The sequence below is a fragment of the Aquila chrysaetos genome, chromosome 4 (assembly GCF_900496995.4).
Source record: "Aquila chrysaetos chrysaetos chromosome 4, bAquChr1.4, whole genome shotgun sequence".
Lineage (NCBI taxonomy): Eukaryota > Metazoa > Chordata > Aves > Accipitriformes > Accipitridae > Aquila > Aquila chrysaetos.
Window position 1 is genome coordinate 64,756,742 of NC_044007.1, and position 20,424 is coordinate 64,777,165.

Sequence of the window (20,424 nt, forward strand, 5' to 3'; positions counted from 1 at the left end):
TCTTTGTCATCCTGATCTCTGGTGCTCTCAATAATGCAGCAAGCCTTTGCTCCACCAAAGCGTCACCTGTCTAGGTGAGTCGTGCCATCCCCTATCTGAAGTGACAGCCATCTTTGAGTACCAGCATCTTAACTGACTTCTCTTTCATCATCCATGTTAGAGAAATAACATTTTCGACAAGGTGTTGGGTTCCCCCCCCCCTTTTCTTTATTCTTTCCCCAGCCCCCCTTCACCCCTTAGTTAGAGCACCTGATCAAAAAATTATTTCTGACAAAGATTTCCTGCTCCAAATTAAATGAGCTCAAGGAGACGGAGCATTTTCACGCAGAAAGAAAGTGAAACGTTGATGTTGGAAGTTAATGAATCTGGTAGCAGAGAGAACATTATTGAGACTGGATAATATGATCTAACAGCTTTCCCTCTTCTTATCCTCCCCGTAAAGAATGTATGGAAGTCAGTTATGTGGCATGATTCTAACATCTGTCCTACCCCATAATGGTAATTTGTATAAGTAATGGAAACAGGTTAAATACTTCCATTCTAATGTTGCCAGCAGGGATGAAAATGAACATTTCAATGAAATAATCTCGACAGAGCAGGGAGAGGAGGGGTGGATGGACTGATTCATCTCCAGCTCTCTTTGGTGATCCGAACACTAATGAGAATGCTTGAATGTATAGTGTATCAGATAGAAGGGGAAGAGCAAGTAAATTTCTCAGATTAGAATCACTGTGAAAATATACCCGCATGCAAGCTGCTTCGTTCTCCAATTGCCAGTGTTGGCTAATAATTTGCAGCATTCATTTTAAGGGGATAGGGGAGAGAAGAGAAGGAGGTGAAGAAGCTTTTTGTTGGTTTTTAATGGAATGCCTTTAAGGGTTATCATTCAACCTGCTAGAAGCACAGAGGTTGTTCTTGTTACAGTACCTTATCTACTTTTCAGACCCATTGCATTAGAATTAGAGGGTAGGCAGTTCTAGTATTTTGCCCCCCATTTTGCTGCAATTAGAAATGAAAGACACAAACCACTGTAGTAAGGTTATTTGGTTGCCTGATAGTCTGTGCTGCTCCTCAGCCATTGTCATAACTAAGCCATATTTTTCCACTGTAGTGACACTGTAATACAGACACACACACAGATTTGTAGCATCTGTGCCAGAATTTTGTATGAACATTTGTATATACTAATATAGAAAATTTGCAAATCTTCCAGCAGGCATGTTAGCCTCTCACAATGTGAGATTTTGGATTCTTTTGTAAAACTCTCATGACTGTATACTGGAAACGTATTTGTAAGTGTTTTTTTTCCTCTCCCTCATGTTTTTCTGTAATGAGGGAGATGTGTGGCTATAGATTGTCTTTTCTATCCGTACTTTTTTGTCCAAGATGTGAAATGTGTTCTTGTGTGCAGTGGAAGTCACCCCCAGCCTAGAGTGCAGTTTGTGCAAGGTGACAGTGTGGGCTGTGAAAACTTCTGCAGCTGCTGTCTCCTGTTGGCTGGGTAAATATTAGAAGCTGTGGAAATACATCTGTTGAAAAATGGTGAACACTCACATCGTGCCATTACTGTTTAGTTCCAGAGTAGGCCCTGATTTAGTGAAGAATTTTAGACTTAAACCCATCCCTATTTGTTGAAACTACGAAATATGTATTTCAGTGAAAATTATTTCAGTATTCAACTGCTTTACTGAATTGTGGCCTTCAGTACTTAGGTGTTTCTTCTGAATAAATTTATTTATTTATTTGGAGGATTTAAAATCAGGTCTTGAAGAGTTTACTACATTTAATTTTGTAGACTGTTAAACACAATCATTACTTTTTGTTCTTTTCAAAATAATGTATTCAATACTGAATCCCTTTTTGAATGGAAAAGAATATCTCCGTAGAGGCAGATTCCTTCAAAAGCACAGGTCCGAGGTTACAGAAAGGTTTTATGTGAGAATATTTATATTTTTAACCACATCCTTACATTTCGGATCTCTGTCTGCTTTTTCAAACAATGGATGTGTATTTATAGTGTAAATATTCTCACTGAAGCAAACACAATGTGCTGGGCTACTCACATGTACAATATATAGTGTCTCACGTCCACTTAGATTAGAATGCACAGCTTTTAACACTGCTCAAAGATGACAGTGTATCTATGGGGAAGCATTGGCATCCAGAAGGCACATTTTATAGGCAAAAAATATTAGCAAGACTTAATAAGAAGAAAAGAAATATACAAACTGCTCCCCCTAATTTTTAGTTGTCTGGAATTTGAAGCTTTTTCCTCTTTTTCCACCATGCATTTGCCTGAGTCTGTGGATGCACAAATGAGAAGGAAGAGAAAAGCTGACATTATGTTCTGTAATTTCTTCTGCTTTGGATATAGTTTTTGTTGAGGAGGATCACTGCTTATATCGGCTCTTGGTATTTTTGTGTGGTTTCAGGACAAGTGTAAACCAGCAGTGTCTTTGCAGACGCAGGAATATCTGGAGAAGATTGCTGAGAGTTTCTCGGTCACAGAAAGATATGCTGTCTGAAATCTGTCTGTCTGTTGATCTACCTATTATAATTTAGGGGGAGAATCTGAACATCTTGCGCTTTTATTTGACATAGAATAATATTACTTGTCTCTGCAAGTAATTCTAATAGGAATATTTTTGCTGTGTTTAAAATTCTGCAGCTCGCTTATTTGTCAAATTTCTGTGAGAATTTTAGTAAAAGATGCATGTTTTTAGAAATTAACATTCTTCATTTTGTGTGCTTCTGAATTAGCTCTAACAGAAACCTTTTCAGTTAGAGAATTGCACTGACCTTGCAAAATACCATATGTTGAGTGTGGTGCTATTCATCTTATAAACATTAGTAGTCTTGAATGAAAAGGTATTCTGTATATCCTATGGTAACTAAAGGAGTTAAATAAAATCTTTTTGATTGCAATGATAGAAAATGAACATTTTGGATAAATTACTCTCTGATTAGGAAGCATTATTTCTCTATGTTATTTCAGATAACAACTGTACAGACATGTGGGTGTGCAGATCATGTAAATTCTTTTTTTTTTTTTTTTTTTTTTTTAGAATCTGGCTTGAATTCTGAAATCATAGAAAGTCAGAGTCCTGGCCAATCATACATTCTTAACTCTTATATTGCAGTATATATTGGTAAGGGAATGAACTCAATCGTGTAGTAGTCTCAGCAGAACCTAAGACTAGGAAAGTAAGTGAAAGATGGATATTTCACCCTAACACTCAGTTTCTTTGCTTTGACAGTTTAACACCGACCTTTCATGTAGTTTTAACGTTTCTTGTGTGGTTTAGCTCCTTTTATTTTTATGGTAAAGTGCAAAAGAACAAGAATAGAGAAAACACACCGTCATAAATAAATAAAGGTAAATAAAAGGTAGGGCAGTGGCTCGACTGGAGTTTCTACTTAAGCAGATATTTAGATGGTTATATGTAGCAATTATAAAAATACATATTTATGCAATTTAGAATTAAGTAAAGAGATGTAAGCACATAATTCATATGGATTCTTACAAAATGCTGTATCAACTATAGCAACATTCAGCACCTTCAACAGTTTCTTACATCTGTTTATTAAAAATACTGGAATGTGAAAATTAGAGAAAATTGGCATAGTTCCACTGAGGTTAGTAAGAAGATAGCTGTTCATAAAAGCTCAGAATGTGGGCCCCCTCAGTTTTCAGCTTCTACTTGGTGACTGTCTGCTGATCATTACTAAGTTCTGTTGGTTTTTTTTTTAAATAAAAATGCCAGATGGTAACTGTCCATTTTTATGCATTTTAGGCCTCAGAGGTTTTTTATTTTTTATTTAAAAGTAATTTCAGAATCATAAACCATACTCTTCTATAACTGTTGTTTACTTTTCTGAAACTTAAAAATGTATTGTCTTTTGCTGTTAGAAATGACTGAAAACAGGTGTGTTTAATGAGAGAGCTAAGAGATCTTAGACTGTAGCTGTGGGAGTGAATTCTACTTGCAAACCTAGAGTTCAGAACTGCAGCAGTACTACTGTGCTCAGATACCTGCAGAGTGTTTCAACAGCAGCATTAGTGCAAGACTGGGAAGCTGGCTGACTTCTTAGTTCTTTTACTATGTCTGTATTTTATTTTTCATTTTATGGACTAAATGCATTTTTAAGAATTATTTTTTTTCTGGTTTTATAATGCTTTTCTGGCATCTTCCTGGCCTTTGCCTCCAGGGTGATTTCTGTAGTGACTTCTATTGTGCTTAGTACTCACCAGTCCTTTTAAATATATTCGAAAACACCCGAGGCTGATGGAACTGTAAGGAATTGGACCCTGCTTAAAACTTTTTAAAAACCCAAAAGATCAAACTATCTTCTGAAAAAATTTGACACTTAGAGGACATATGAAAGATGCAGTGGGCTTCTTAAGGTTTAGCACTACCCCAGTACTAGATGGACTACTTTCCTACTTTATCTTAAAAGATCAGACTGAAGTAGTTAGGGGCTGCATTAAGACTGAATTGCAAAGGTGAATACAGAATGCAGTACTATTACTTTTCTAACGAAAAAGAAAGTTTAAAAGAGTGTTCATATTACAATGAGAGAAATTCTTTTTATTTTTCAGAAAAGAACTCTCAGAGTGTATTAGCAACTGTGTACAAAAAGGAGCTCAACTTGTACTTACGCTCCCCCCAATTGAAGAAGGCCTCAGCTTTGTTAACGTGATAATATGTATTTTCTTCATATCACATAGGAGCAGAAGTGCCTCTTTTTCTGGGATTTTTTTCAGTATTGTACCATGGAAGGACATAGGCCACATTTCAACATCACTTGCTGCACAGTTCATCTGACAAGGAGACATATTTTTATTCAATTACTGAAAATTGTTCACAATCCGTGTTTTCTACCTTGACATGCTTATAAATGATCTACATTCCATTATCACTGTGATTTTTTTTAAGCTTCTTTTACAAAACTGGAGGGAAATGTGTACAAGTATGTTTTCTGCTATGCAATAAAAGTGTACATTTATCACTTAGGTACATGTAAGCCACTTCTGTGAATTGGGCCCTTGGAGTAAATGTGTTTTGATGTAATGGCCATCTGCTCATGAATATCACATTTGCTAGTTTAAAAAATAGTTTGATATAGATAAACACATAGTTTGGTAAGATTGTATAGTTTCACCAGGTAGCAATACAATAGCAAAGTTTTATATTTACCGTGAGCCAATAATTAAGCCGGGATGGAGGTCTCAAGTGTTTCGTTTGTTGCTTTTAAAAATTAATCTCTAACATTTACTTTTAGTTTCTGACTGCTGTTTTCAAAATGGTAAATGCAGGACCCACATCAGATCATAACAGGAGGCAAAGTATATCCTAGCCATTTCAGAAAACATAGTCTTGCTTCTCTTTTCACCTTGTAAAAATGAAAGCTGCTCTGCTCTCAGATGGACCCAGTACAGCCAACCACCAGGAGACCCTGGAACAGCTGAGCTGACACACTTGCCCCATATAGCTCCATTAGAGTCAGGTGTCAGGGACACAGAAATGGCCCTTGAAGCTGTAGCTAAAGCCAGTTTGCCGGAAAAGACTGCACTGACGAGATGGAGCTGGTCAAGCCAGTGGTTCTGAGTGCCTAGGTCTGAGGGGTGCAGGTCAGCTGCAATGTGTTGCGTATACGTAGTGCAGTAAATATAGCTCAGTGCCAGGCCATTTTTTAAGTTGATAAAAACTGGTTTACTAGGCTCTTTGTTTGATTTTGGTTTTGATATTATGGTATCTGCTGTGGTCCTGGCACATATTTTACTGCTGAAGTCAAAGTTTATTCTTAGGTAGCACTGATATCAAACTGTAACCAGGACAGAGTATGTGGATTTATAGTATGTGGAGCGTGTGAGTGATGGCGAGTTTGGTTTCTGGATGTGTCTTCAAAATTTGTCTTTATGGTTACTGCTTTTAGTACAGAAGACAGCAACGATGTAAAATGTGTGTGTTCGATAACTTTGTCTTGTTTTCCCCCCCGTCTCCCCTCCTGTATTTTAGCATATGTTCCTGAGGAGGAATTGAAAGCAGCAGAAATAGATGAAGACAGCGTGGAAGATGATGGGCTGTCTCTGGACATCCAGGAGAATGAGTATTTGTGCAATGAAGAAGCGGAGATCAAAGAGGCTCAAAGCTACCAGAACTCCCCAGTCAGCACTGCAACTAATCAGGATGCAGGCTATGGTTCGCCGTTTAGTGAAAACAGCGATCAGCTGGCCCATTTCAAAAGCACTTCCTCTAAAGAAGAGAAAGAGGATCCTCAGTGCACAGACAATGTTTCCTATCCACAGGACAGCTTGGCACAAATAAAAGCTGTGTATGCAAATTTGCTTTCAGAGACTTGCTGGTCCAGTTTAGCTTTGGACTTAAAGAAATCCAATCCAACCACCAGCAACAATGGAATCAGCCAGAATGAGAACACCACCAGTACTGACACCAATGCCAATTCCCAGAGTACTAGTACTACCAGTACCAACACTAGTACCAGTACGACCACCAGTAATACTAGTAACAGTAATAGTAACAGTGGTGGCTCGGGTTACGACTGGCACCAAGCTGCATTAGCTAAAACTTTGCAGCAGACCTCATCGTACGGACTTCTCCCAGAGCCTAGTCTTTTCAGCACAGTACAGCTTTACCGGCAAAACAATAAACTTTATGGGTCCGTGTTCACCGGTGCTAGCAAGTTCCGATGCAAAGACTGCAGTGCAGCCTATGACACACTGGTGGAGCTAACAGTGCACATGAATGAAACTGGACATTACCGTGATGACAACAGAGATAAAGAAGCTGATAAGACCAAACGGTGGTCAAAGCCTAGAAAACGATCACTTATGGAAATGGAAGGCAAAGAGGATGCCCAAAAAGTGCTGAAGTGCATGTACTGTGGGCATTCGTTTGAGTCTTTGCAAGACCTCAGCGTCCATATGATAAAAACAAAGCATTACCAGAAAGTGCCTCTGAAGGAGCCAGTACCAGCCATCACTAAATTGGTCCCTTCTACCAAAAAGCGAGCACTTCAGGACTTAGCTTCACCTTGTTCACCTGAGCCAACAGGGATCACTGCAGAAGCTTCACTGGGTGAGTCTGCAAAGGATCAGAAAACTGCCAACCCCTATGTGACTCCAAATAACCGCTATGGCTATCAAAATGGTGCTAGCTACACTTGGCAGTTTGAGGCACGCAAGGCCCAAATACTGAAATGCATGGAATGTGGCAGTTCCCATGACACTTTGCAGCAGCTCACTGCTCATATGATGGTCACTGGTCATTTCTTGAAGGTGACCAATTCTGCTTCCAAAAAAGGCAAACAGCTAGTATTGGACCCTGTAGTGGAGGAGAAGATACAGTCTATACCTCTTCCACCCACCACCCACACAAGGCTACCAGCCTCCAACATTAAAAAGCAGCCTGATTCCCCAGCGGGCTCCACAAACTCAGAGGAGAAGAAAGACCTGGAGAAGGAAAAGGTTGTGGTCAGTGAAACAGAGAAAAAGATTAAAGAAGAGAATGAGGACACTACAGAGAAATTTGAGCCAACAACTTTGTATCAGTACCTCAGAGAGGAGGACCTAGATGATAGTCCTAAAGGCGGAATAGACATATTGAAATCCCTGGAGAACACGGTGACAACAGCTATCAGCAAAGCTCAGAATGGAGCCCCTTCCTGGGGAGGATATCCCAGTATTCATGCGGCTTACCAGCTCCCGGGAACAGTCAAACCCCTTCAGCCTGCGGTGCAGAGTGTTCAAATGCAGCCGTCCTACGCGAGCAGTGTAAAATCACTGTCGTCAGAACACAATGCGCTCATCCATTCCCCAGGCAATCTCACACCCCCACCTCACAAGAGCAATGTATCTGCTATGGAAGAACTAGTGGAGAAAGTTACAGGTAAAATCAATGTAAAGAAGGAAGAAAAGCCTTTGGAGAAAGAGAAGAGTTCTCCAGTCAAACCCATGTCACCTGCTGCTAAAGAAAACAAGGACTTCCCAAAAGCAGAAGAAATAAATAACAAACAGCAGCCGAAGAAGAGCTCTGAGACAGAAGTTCAGAAGGTCAAAAAGGATAGTCCAGCAGAAGCACATACGCCAAATGGTACAGAGCCACTTAAAACAAAGGTTGCAAATGGCTGTAACAATTTAGGAATCATCACAGATCATTCACCTGAGCCATCCTTCATTAATCCGTTGAGCGCTTTACAGTCCATTATGAATACTCACTTAGGCAAAATTTCTAAGCCGGTAAGCCCCTCTCTGGACCCTTTGGCCATGCTGTACAAAATTAGCAACAGCATGTTGGACAAACCCATTTACCCAACCACTCCGGTCAAGCAGGCTGATGCTATTGACCGGTATTACTATGAGAACAGTGATCAACCTATTGATCTAACCAAGTCCAAAAATAAACCTCTTGTTTCCAGTGTGGCTGACTCTGCCTCGTCCCCGCTGAGGGAGAGCGCCCTGCTGGATATTTCTGATATGGTGAAGAACCTCACAGGGCGTTTGACACCCAAATCTTCAACTCCATCTACGGTGTCAGAGAAGTCTGATGCTGATGGGAGCAGTTTTGAGGAAGCTTTGGATGAACTGTCACCAGTACACAAGAGGAAGGGCAGACAGTCCAACTGGAACCCTCAGCATCTTCTGATCCTTCAAGCCCAGTTTGCTTCCAGCTTGAGGGAGACCCCAGAAGGCAAATACATTATGTCGGACCTAGGTCCACAAGAGCGGGTACACATCTCTAAGTTTACTGGTCTTTCCATGACCACAATTAGCCACTGGCTGGCCAATGTGAAGTATCAGTTAAGGAGGACAGGTGGAACTAAATTTTTAAAGAACTTGGACACAGGACATCCTGTTTTCTTTTGCAATGATTGTGCCTCTCAGTTCAGGACTGCTTCTACATACATAAGTCACTTAGAGACACACCTAGGGTTTAGTTTGAAGGATCTGTCAAAGTTGCCACTTAATCAGATTCAAGAACAGCAGAATGTTTCAAAAGTCCTCGCAAACAAGACTTTGGGCTCACTTGGAATTGCCGAGGAGGACTTAGGCTCCACATTCCAGTGTAAGCTCTGTAACCGAACTTTTGCAAGCAAGCATGCAGTCAAACTGCACCTTAGTAAAACACATGGCAAGTCCCCAGAGGACCATCTGATCTATGTAACTGAGTTAGAAAAACAATAGCGTCCAGGTAAGCAGCCAGGTATGCAAGTGACCACAGGAACATTGCACTAAACTTCTTCATAGTACTGCACTAGGCCTGACCTGAGCCTCTGAAATCAGTCTTACTTTTGTTGCTGAACTGCCTATCTGGACCTTGTTTTTTCTTACACTTATTTTGTAGTTATATTTATATGCTCTTTGTCTGATCTGTGCATGGTTATTTTTTGTTTCTGTTTTATTTTTTGTGAGTCAAAGTCTGACCTTTATTTTCAACATCTGTCCTTGATGTTAAGCTATCTTTTGTAGAATATAGTGGGAGACACTATTGAGAGACATTAATTTAGCCGTAAAGAAAGACACAAAGAACAATGATAAAGAGACATCCTAAAATTACAAAGTTGCCATGACAATAAAGGTCACAGAACCTGGTAGTGTCAAGTTTTAACCCTCTGAGAACTGTAATAGCATTTCTGTGCCTTTCCCAGTGACTAAGTGAGTAAATAAGGAAAAACAAAACAAAACAAAAGGCTTAAAGGCATTTCATTCAAACAAAAGCTGTGTCGGAAGCAAAACTTTTTTTTTTAAATGAATGAGCTTCTTTTTTTTTTTTTTTTTAATGCAGAACTGGTTTGTGAAGAAATTGTGCATGCAGTCCTTGGAAGAAGGAGAGCTGTGTAGTACTCAAGGGGTTAGGAAGCCACAACTGTATAAGTTAAATAATAATTAAAAAAAAGCAAACCAAGTTGCCACTATGCCCAAACCCTCTGGATGCTGAGAATTGCCACTTTTTGGCAAAAAAAAAAAAAAAAAAGTATGCAAGCTGTTATTTAAAACAAGTGTAAAAATGCTCTTTTCTTTCCTCTTTTTTTTTTTTTTTTTTCCTGTAAAATACTGCAGTTTATAGTTATTTACAAATGTTAAGCTTTGGTACAAGCTGACCTTTCTATAGTGTGCTGCATTGGTAAATGAAAACAAAAAAAATGGGGCAAATGTTGGATTCTGTTCCTTGTAAATTGCCAGCATCAGCTTAAAAAAATACATGTTACATATCGTACCATTTTAAACTGTTCAACTTTCTTTGTACCTTCTGGCTGTATGCTTTCTCTTTTAACTTTTTATATTGTCATTTTATATTCGATTTCTGTGTATATAATGTAAAACCACACTTTTTGAATAAAATTTAGTTCCTGCAGCTTGATATAAATAGAGGAATTTTACTGGCACCTGCATCTTTCCAGATGCATGTACTTAAAGGAACTATCTGACAAAAAAATAAATAAATAAAAATAAAGCAAGCAATGCACTATGAATTATACATTTTGATGTTTTATCATTAATATTGTACAGTACATTTTGGTTCACACAATTAAATCCACTGTTTTCTCAAGTGTAAAATAAACCCACATGCAGTTCTTGATTTACATACATTGTCATGTCGTCATTATATTGCCTTTGAGGTGTTATTCCAGCAATAAGAGGCATCGTTTATATAATCAACCAGCAAAAATCTATTTGAAATCATCTCTCATGATCTGTACGCTGACGTGTTTCATTTGAAGCCGTAATACTAATAACCTCTTAAAAGAGATTTGCAGCAGGTACGTACTGCAGAAGGTACAGGATCAGTGGGTCGCCATCAATTAGCGACGGGCATTCTGCTCAACGCTGAAGTACACGAAGGGCTGCAAAGGTTTTGGCCAAGTTGATTTTCCTATGCTGTATGACTGTGCCCGTAGTCATTTTCTGTGTGTGTTCAAAGACCGTCTCCTCCCTTCCTTCTCAGGCAAAACACCTTTTGATTTCAACAGTTGCATAGTCAGAGGCTGTGGCTTCTGCCCCTGTAGTCTGTTGAATGCTGCGGTACTTGCCTTTCTGGCAGCGGTGAAGACCTCTGAGGCTTTGACACCAGTTTTTACTTACAGTACAAGAAGGCAGACCTGTGTTTCTCTGTACTTTTTAAATATTGCATTTTGAGGTAAGCTGAGTGCTATCATATCAGGTGTTTCCCTTAATCTTTATTTCTGTTCTGTTGAATGCAGATGTCATTTAGAATGTAAAAGAGAGCTGTCAGAGCCTTCACTACTCTATCTCCTGAGTGCTTTGACAGTTACAGTGTATGAAAGCCTGGGATCTGCTATCCATTACACTTTTTGGAGGGGCTATTAAATATGAGGACCTAGAGGGGTTTGCTTTCACATGATATTAGTGATACTATTTCGTTATAAATACTTCTGTGTATGTATGTGTATTTCTGCTCCTTCTTTTCACTTCTTCTGAAAGTAATTTGAATGTAAGACCTTTGCTTCCAAATACAGCGCAGTTCTACATTTAATCTTTAGTTACAACCCCAGAAATATTCATGCATTGTTCTCTTTTCTGCAAAAGCCTAGCAGGTCCAGGTCGGTTACATTTACATAGTGTTTGTAAGTAGTGCAAGAAAGTGCCATGAGGTTTTTTTAAAATGTCCCTTACTTTCTTCGCTGCTAACTACCTATGTCCTTCAGGGGATCTAGCCATTTAGACATTTCAGTTCAATTACTGGATGATTATGTACTTTGGGCCCAAGGGGTGGTGAGGAAGAATAACAGTCAGGCCTATGGCTGTATTACAGAGTCTTTAAATAATAACCCTTTGAAGTTTTGTTTACTTTACCACGGGCCTGCAAACATGTGATTATAGAATATGCTGTATTACATTGCAGTAGTGGGTGAAAAGGTTGAAAGGGAGAAATAATAGCTCTAAAGTGGCTTTGAATCTAATGTAAATCCATTAAAACTCATTTTGAAACACGGCATGTAAAGTGAGTATTCAACACCAGGTGACTCCCTCGAGAGGTGTTTATGACATTGCTAAATCCGTTCAGTTCTGATAGCTTCAGAATTGGTCAATCACTCATCATCTGTGCCAGCATCTGAAGAAAGTCCATTTAGAATAAACTAGCAGCCTTACCTGGTGACTATGCTGATGTAACACTTTCTAAGACTGAAATATGAAGTAGCTGAAAATTTGAGGGCTCTGATGTTTCACTTGCTTAACAAAATGAAGCACAGCGACAGTATGATCTTTATTCTTTGGAGTTTTGCCACTTTTGTTTGAATATTGTATTTCTGAAAAATTTCCTTTTAAAAAAAAATTGCACAGTTTAAAGCTGAGTTATTCTTTTCCTCAAGATTGGTTTGCAGGTTTTTTTCTTCTTTATTTCAGTCAGATTTCAATGAAGGTAACTTTGTGCTATTCTACTAGTAGCTACTAAAGCTACTACATGGAAGAGACCACATAGCCTTTCAAGACTGGTCTTGAAGAAGAGAGATGTAACAGCCTTAAAACCCGTAGTAGCCTCTGTAAGCCTGTATACCTGTTTTGTCACGTATTCAAAACTCATTGTATCTGATTCTTTTCAGAGGTGTATAAAGCTACTTTTTTTTCAGCATTGCATTGCTGGTATTTACATGTTTGCTTGTATCTGTTCTGAGAGGGGAAGAGCTTGGTTTGTCTGTTTCACAGGTTTGATTTCTGCTTCTGTGCACTTTTCTGTGTTGCTATTTTGAAGCTGATGCAAACCACTGCAAATTTGAGAGGTCTGTGTACTGATGACATTAGTCCTGAATGAAATGACTTTTTTTTCTTTTTTAATAGCATTTGGTGGGATATTCACTAATGTCTTCTGCAGCGTAACTTTGTTACGGCTTTCTCTGGGTAGTTATGCTGGTAATAATGACAGCAAACATAATCTGTCCTTATCATGGAGGCCGCTAAAACGCAATTGCAATTAAGTATAAAGGCATAAAAATATACACATTACCTTGCATTAGGCTAATCAAGGCACACTGCATCAGCTTCTGCCTGCAATTTCCAAAGCCATCTCAAATTGGAGCGTGTGATAGTCTTTAAATAATATGGCAGGGGTCCTGGTTAGGAGACCTCCAAGGAGAGGCCAGTTTCCATGTGGAGTGTTCTCGCAGCTCTGTAGGTGTTGGTCTCCTGGCTGATGCAGAATTGAGTTACTCTCCCAGCATGAAAGTAGCAGGAAGTGGGATTTCACCATCTGTTCACTGAAATTTAAAAGCAGGGTCCTTCTCTGTCCATGTATGAAAATAGAATGCTAACCCCAATTTACTGGCCAGATACAAATCCAGATAATATGATTCTTCCAAATTTTTGTTCCCCCTGCTGTTCTGATTGAGTTTCTTCTCATGATGTTTCATGTGGCTTTGCGTAGTTTCTCTTCATCACCGTGTATAGTAGCCTTCATCCTACAGGCAGGTGGAGCGACCACATTTTGGGATGAAAGATGCTACTCTAAGTAAAAGGTGATACAGTACCACGGAGAATGAGAAGCTCCAGTTACTCTGTTGTGAAGATCACTTTTTTACACTCCTCTCTTCAGTCCTGTCTAGTGACCTGCTGAATCAGGGTCAGCATGGTCAAAATGTGTCTAGTAAGTTTTTATCCTAACTACTGTAGTTGTTACCTCTGGTTTTTCCCCTTCCCTGTAAAAAATATGAAGTTTAAATCTGATTAGCTATGGCCAAGTTGTCAGGATTTTTATGGTTTTTACTTCTGGATGAACTTCTTAGTGTAAAAAATGTGGGGGAGGATTAACTGTTAAAATTATTCATTCTTTTAAAAGAAGCATTTCTCTAACTAAATTGTTCAGGGCACAATGGGTTGACCATCAGTACAGCCTAATTCTGATCAAATTTAATACAGTGACAGTGTACAGTACTTCTGTCCAGAGTGGTTGTGTCAGCATTGTCTGAAGATGCAGATTAAAGCCTGACAGGTTCCTGACCAGGTTTGTCAGATGTAGGACACCTGCAGCTAAATGCCACGTGGTCACTTGAGGAAGGAGGGTTGGAGTCTGGTTGCCTGCAACCCATCTGCTCCTGTAGGAGTCCAGAGCTGATTCATTTGCTCAGAACAGCATACATTATGAAATCTTAAGGGCTGATGGGACGCATTAGGCAAATATAGGCCAACCTTCAGGGTCATGCAGGTGGAAGTCATCTGTCTTGGTACGCACAACAACTTGTCCAAAGCCATCTCCTTAGAGTGTGTACAAACTGAAGTTTGTATTAGAGCTTGTCTGTGAAGCACAAAGTGGGGTGGTACTCGTAGTTCCTACCCAAAAGGTGACACACATGATGGTGGAATCCAGAAAGCGGCATGCTAAAAGTCCTGTAGTCAGAAATCGTGCCCAAAGCTCCTGACCAGCAGGTAGAGGTCTAGCCACTAGAGCATGCTCTCAGGCACCGTTCCTTACTCCCCAGAAAATTTATAATCAGAATAAGTGGTTGAGTTCAGTCCATTATAATCTGGGATGGAAGATCCAATAGCTAAGAGCAAGCAGTTTCTTTCAAATAAGTTCACTAGTGGGCTGGTGGGTGCTAAATCAGTTTGGCAAAACGCATAACCTGCTAGCTGGCCCTTCGGTTTCATTATATCATACTGTGTAACACCACGCTCAGAGTCCCTTCATCCCTTGTCATTCCTTTCAGAGGAGTTTGGATACTCAAGACTGCATAGTGCTGAGGTCAAATAGCGGTGCTGCTGAATTACTTGAAATCATGAGGCTTGGTATTTTTGAATGGCAGGATATATTGCTGTATCTTGGAAATGGGTGTTGTCTTCGGATGCGGACAGACAGATTGGGTCACGTGCCACTTGCCACCATTCTGCAGCTAGCGGAGACCGTTGCTGTAAAATCCTGAAGACTGCCTCTGGAAGTGAAACCCAGCTAGGGAAAAACAAGATTTCTGCCACTCTCACCTTCCTCTCTCCCCCCAGTACTGCACAGCGTATTGGGACACGCAAAGAAATTATGGTTTAACCTGAGCAGTTCTGAGTTGCAGTGTTCTGTAAAAACTAACCTTCTTCTTCAAGTCCTGGTTAGGCTTAGTTTATCGCTGCACGGTTCCAACGTGTAATGTCTTAGTTGTTGTCATGGAAGCACTGCTACAGGCTCAGTGTCAAGAACATCCTCTTCCTCCCGCTCTCCCCCCAGTCTCCAGCATAGCAAGGAGAACTGGCAGAGCGGCTCTGCAAGTCACCATCGTTCTGCAAGGAGTTTGAGGGTGGACTGGGAGGGAGAGGAATGGGATATCAGGGGATTTTAATCTTGATAAAGGGGTACAAAGTTTTATGTTTTCAGACGACCTCTTCACTTCAGCTTAACCCGCTATGCCCGGCAGTGCAAGAAGTGGCTCTTGAAAACGCTGCCCTTTGGCTTCAGGGTCTTTGACATCTCATTGCTTAGTACTTATAAAGGTGAAAAAGTTGTGTAGTAGATCACTTCTGTTCATCCCATGTTCCAAGGGAAAGCTCGACCCATTGTAGGTAGGATGTGAGATTCATTAATGGCTTTTCTCGCTGGTATAAGTCACTCCCTAGGCATTTTCGTTCTGGACTTTTTTTCGATTTAGACTAAAGTACTTTGGAAGCAATTTAAGCCAAACTGGAAAAAGCCACTTTTATTCTGTAATAAGAAAAACTGCCCAGGGCTGCTGTGGCAGGGAAACTGCCTAATGCTACCAGTGTAACTATAATGGTTTAACTGGAAAATCCTCACAGTAAAAAAGCTTTAAGTTTATTAATGTGCAAATGCTGTCTCTGAAAAACACTGCAGCCTCAGACACGGCCCACAATTGGTATATTACCTGGCAGTCCAAGGTCAAACACACTCAGCATGTTTGCAATGGGCATGCTGCATTAATAATTATATATAGTAGTATCTGAGTGTGTAGCATGATGATAAAATGTGGTTCAAGGATGCACCGTATAGCACATTTCTTTTTGCAGTCATGTGTGTCTTTATGTTCAAGGGAGAGTTGTATTCTTAGCTGCCTCTAAAGTGCTATCTTGCTAAAGTTTGTAGCATTTAGCATTAACTGTCTCTACTATTTCTCATCACTACTTTTCTGTGGTGGGATAATGTGAAAAATTAGATAGCTTTGCTCTAAAAAAGGCATCAGGTCTAGACTTAACATTGCATGGGGATCCTCCGCCCCAGTTTTGGGGGTTGGTGAGTGTCACATTTCACATTTTTTAAGTGTGCTTTGACAACTAGGAATCTGGAAAAGTGCAAAGAAGATACAGGACTGAGGAACGACTAAGAACAGAGTCTAACAATCAGCAGCCATCAGAAGGATAAAAGCAGCACGAAAAAGAATTGGAGCTTGGCGATCCACTGTGAGAAGAAGGAAAAGATGGGAAAAAGAAATGATAGGAGAATAATTGCTATTAGCAAGAGCAGATGGCAGGGATTTTGAAAGCTAGGACTCAGAGGGGTGAAAAGGGAAAGGCTGGAAGGCCTGTTTGCCTGTTAGGAAACAAAAGGGGACCTAGCTAGGTAAAGCTCAAAGGGGCTCTGTGCTGGGAGATATGAACGCGCCTGAGTGATGTTTGGGAACCTCTCTGACCTCTTGCAAAAAACATGGAATGAGGCTGAATTTGTCTCGGGAAGGAAACAAGGTTTTGTAGTGGACAGCTGAAGTATTCAATGTAAAGACTTCACAGGGTTGCCTGTTCAAAAGCTGGAGGGTCAGGGAGAGGGAAGAGAGATAAAGAGGGAAGCCTGAGCAAAGAGTTTGAATGAAACGTGATGGTGAGTGCTCTTCACCTGGTGTTGCGTAAGTCGGGGAGAGGAGCAAAGAGGAAAGCTTTGCATGGGGGAAACTTAATGGTTGTTTTGTTGCTGGTGGTTGGGGTTTTTTCCCACTTTGGTCTTTCTAAGAGCAATAACTACATTGAATTTGTATTGCAATAGCAATCAGGGTCCAGGGCCCTGAGTATGCTGGTTGCTCTAAAAACACACAGTAGCAGTAGTTGCCATCATCTCATTTAAGACAAGACATAACAAGTGGGTGTAAAAGCCATCAGAAACAGGGGAGAAGGTGGTGCAATTTCATAGGCTATGCATGTACATAAATTGAGCGCTTGTGAGTCATTTAATTTTTCAAGACATTATAATAGATGTGTCGCAGTCTCTACTGGCCATCCACCTAGCTGCTCTCAGTTGGCAACTTCACTGTTGATATCTGGGCATCATTTTAAGTGAGCACTTAAGGTTGAGTATCAAGGGAAGGTATTTATAGTTTCAGCAGAGTGGGTTGATAGCTATTCCAGCCCCAGATGGGAATTGGGTTACGTGACAGATCAGGCTGCCTTCCAATTTTATCCAATACTAGCGATAAGGGGAGGGGGGGAGGGAGGACAGCTGCAACCGTATAGTCCTTCTAGGGTTAAAGATCCTAATGCTTTAAAGAGAATGTCTAAAAGAAAATTTCTTTCTGAAATAATTTATGGAAATGCCGTGCTCCCTTTGAAGGTTCCATGTCACTGCATGGCACTACGCAATGTTCTCTTTCTTCACCTGTCAGGCAAGGACCACCTCGAAGAGTCTCACTGCTGATTACTAGTTAATTGTCATTAATAAGTGACAACTGACATTATGGGGGCTTAATGCAGAGAGAACAGAAAAGAGCCACAGATATTCTAATGAGCTGACTCCTACGTGCCCTCTATTGTTGTCGAAAATGAGGAGCTGTCGTCATTGTTCAGGAGATGGGCTTCAATTGCTCTGGAAAAATATTCTCTTTTAATTTCTTTATGCATAGATAATTCCTGGTGCACTCTCTCTCCCTCTCTCCGTCTGTCTCTCTTGCTCTTTCTTTCTCTCATACACACACACAGAGACACACACACCTTTCCATGAACACAGTGAACACTTCCACTGATGATATACAATATGTATTAAGACACAGTAAAGCTTTTTAAGTACTTTGATTTAGATACGCACACGTGCAAGCATATGCATACGCACGCACCCCCCAACTATCTACACAGAAATGCAAATCACCAAGATGTTTACTTTATTTTAAGACTCGGGAAAGGGGTAGGCACGGACAACTTCACTAAGAAAAGGAACCAAAAGGGGATGGTCAAGACTATATAAGCTGATGTATGCATTTAGGATTGAGGAAGTCCTGTTCTGTCCCTAGTGCGAGGAATTTTGAAATGATGGCAATGAGTGCACACAGATTTCAGATACAGGTACCTAAAATTAGGTCCTTGCTCTTAATTTAAATAGTAGCTTAATGACTTGATGATTTTCAAAACTGTCAAACAGGCAGGAGCTCCCTGGGAGGCGGTGGTGGCTGCGGGTGCTCAACGCTGCCTGCTGAAAGTCAAATCCATTCTTTGCACACTCTTGGAAAATCTCAGCCAGCAGAGGGCCAGGAATCTGGGGGAGGTGGTTTAATTAGGCATCGAGCTCCTGGTTGCATTTCCTGAGAACTGTAGAAAACTAGGACTTCTGCTTACACCAGACAAGTATGATCAATCCAGGATAAACTGAATTCTGTGCAATGCCAGATGAAATGTATATATACATGTAAAAGAGACTCTCTTCCTTTGCAGGTTTGGGATAAGCCGGGTTGCTGACAGTGATGCTGACAACCACCATCGAGAACTTCTCCAAAAGTCAGGAAATCACCCGTGATTCTTGAGGTAAAAATTTAGGTGAAACAAACTGAAGCCAGAGGTGGTGTTATGATGATGCCAGCTTCTCCTACCAATTTTGAAGCAACACAATCACCTGTATCACGTCACTAAGTACAGCCGGTACTTGAGGTCTAAATTGTAGAAGAGGAATTTTCTATTTTTAGCAATAAATATCCAAGAGTTTCCATTCTGCAACAATAAACTGCATGTGTGTACTGCTCTCTAACATTTAAGGCTGAGCAGGTTTGCCTGAGAAGTGGTTTATCCAGTGTCTTTTGACTATCTGCACAAAGGGGAGAGCCCATCATTTTAAGGGGAATTTCATCTCCATTGCATAGCTCAAGTTTAAAACTCAAAACTCACAGGAAAAAAAATGAAAATGAGATGCCTCTCTTATATTGTGCTCGGAGCGAAGACATTCATTAGCATTCTCTGTCTTAACTGCCTGCCAAGGCCCAAACAAAAGATACCGTCTGGAACAATGGCCTGAAATGAGGAACACAACCGAAGCAGCCATGCAGGAAGCCTGCCATTTCCCATGGTTCGAGGACCTGGAGCCAATATATAGTGCTCTGAGCACACGTGTGGAAGTGGAAAACACCTCAAATGACAGTAAGTCATCTTTTTTTCTCATGCTGGGCTTCTCACTGAACTCAACGGATACCATGTCTTACAATGCCATACTGCAACTTGATGGGTCCTAATTCCCAGCTCTGTGTGTGACTTTGAATATGACCTCTCTGTGGCTGAACCTACCCGTCTTTGAAAGAGATGAGATAATGCCTGTATGGCAGAGAAGACACATGCTGTAATCTGTGGTGAAAGAGTTTGTAATACTGCGTAGAAAGCATTTCTTGACATTGCCAGTGTCTTTTCAGTTACTGCACTGTCTTTAAAATTTCCTCTTGAAGAAGGCAGTTGAAAAGATCACAGTCCAAGCCATTTCAGTTCCTGAGGCAAGAGGTCAGCTTGATGCTCTTTGTGGTGCTCCTCTACCTTCTTACCCTCTGGGTTAGGAAGCTCCCCACTGCCCACCACTAAGCTCAGTCTAGGGTCACAGCTGCCAGGGCAGTTTCGTATCCAAATCTATCACAACAGTTGTTACTGTCCTCATAATTCTTCCCTTCTTGCTTCCTTTCTAGCTGCAGCTAAACAGTTTTGGCAGCTCCTGGAACTTCTCTGCCCCCTGCACCCCAGCAAATCTGATGCTAGATACCGGTGATGTCAGCTGAAGTTAGTGTGTTGAGTGGAGTGGGTAAAAGTTGGGGTCCCAGGTAGACTGGGTGTTTATTGCTTTTAATACCATTGATCTTATTAATGCTGCTGGAATGCAGTAAAAATTGGTAAGAGTAGTTCCTGAGTGGAGTTGTTCCCTTCTTTATTGTGAGTCCGGCAGAGTAAAATTGAACAATTGTTCTTCTGCCCGATGTACTTCTTCCCTCTCAAATGAGAGTCGTTAACCTTATTTTCATTGCGTATGTGTACTAGAGATTGTCACTCAAGACCTCTTACACATTTTAGCAAACACTTTCAAATGACTGGGACTCTGACTGTGGTATTCTTCTTTAAATAATTTACAATCATTAAAATGACATCAGACTATCTCCAGTTCTGGCATTCTTTCCAGTCACTGTCTCTCAGATGTCTATGTGGGATGAAGGTAAAGCTGGGTCTGTAATGATGGATGTCCCTTGCAGAAAGTGGTTTAGAATAACCCAGGACACACAACAAAGCCAGAA

At 40.6% G+C, this 20,424-nt stretch overlaps 1 protein-coding gene across 1 annotated transcript in view; it reads left to right on the plus strand.

The window, feature by feature from the left end:
- The window catches only part of TSHZ1 (teashirt zinc finger homeobox 1), a 56,325-nt gene extending 45,831 nt beyond the window's left edge, over positions 1 to 10,494 (plus strand). Inside the window, exons 2-3 of the mRNA XM_030011552.2 lie at positions 6,021 to 9,212; positions 9,807 to 10,494. Of these exons, the coding sequence (XP_029867412.1) occupies positions 6,021 to 9,205 (3,185 nt within the window). The 3' untranslated portion in view covers positions 9,206 to 9,212; positions 9,807 to 10,494. The remainder of the gene's footprint in view (positions 1 to 6,020; positions 9,213 to 9,806) is intronic.
- Positions 10,495 to 20,424: the final 9,930 nt, after the last annotated feature.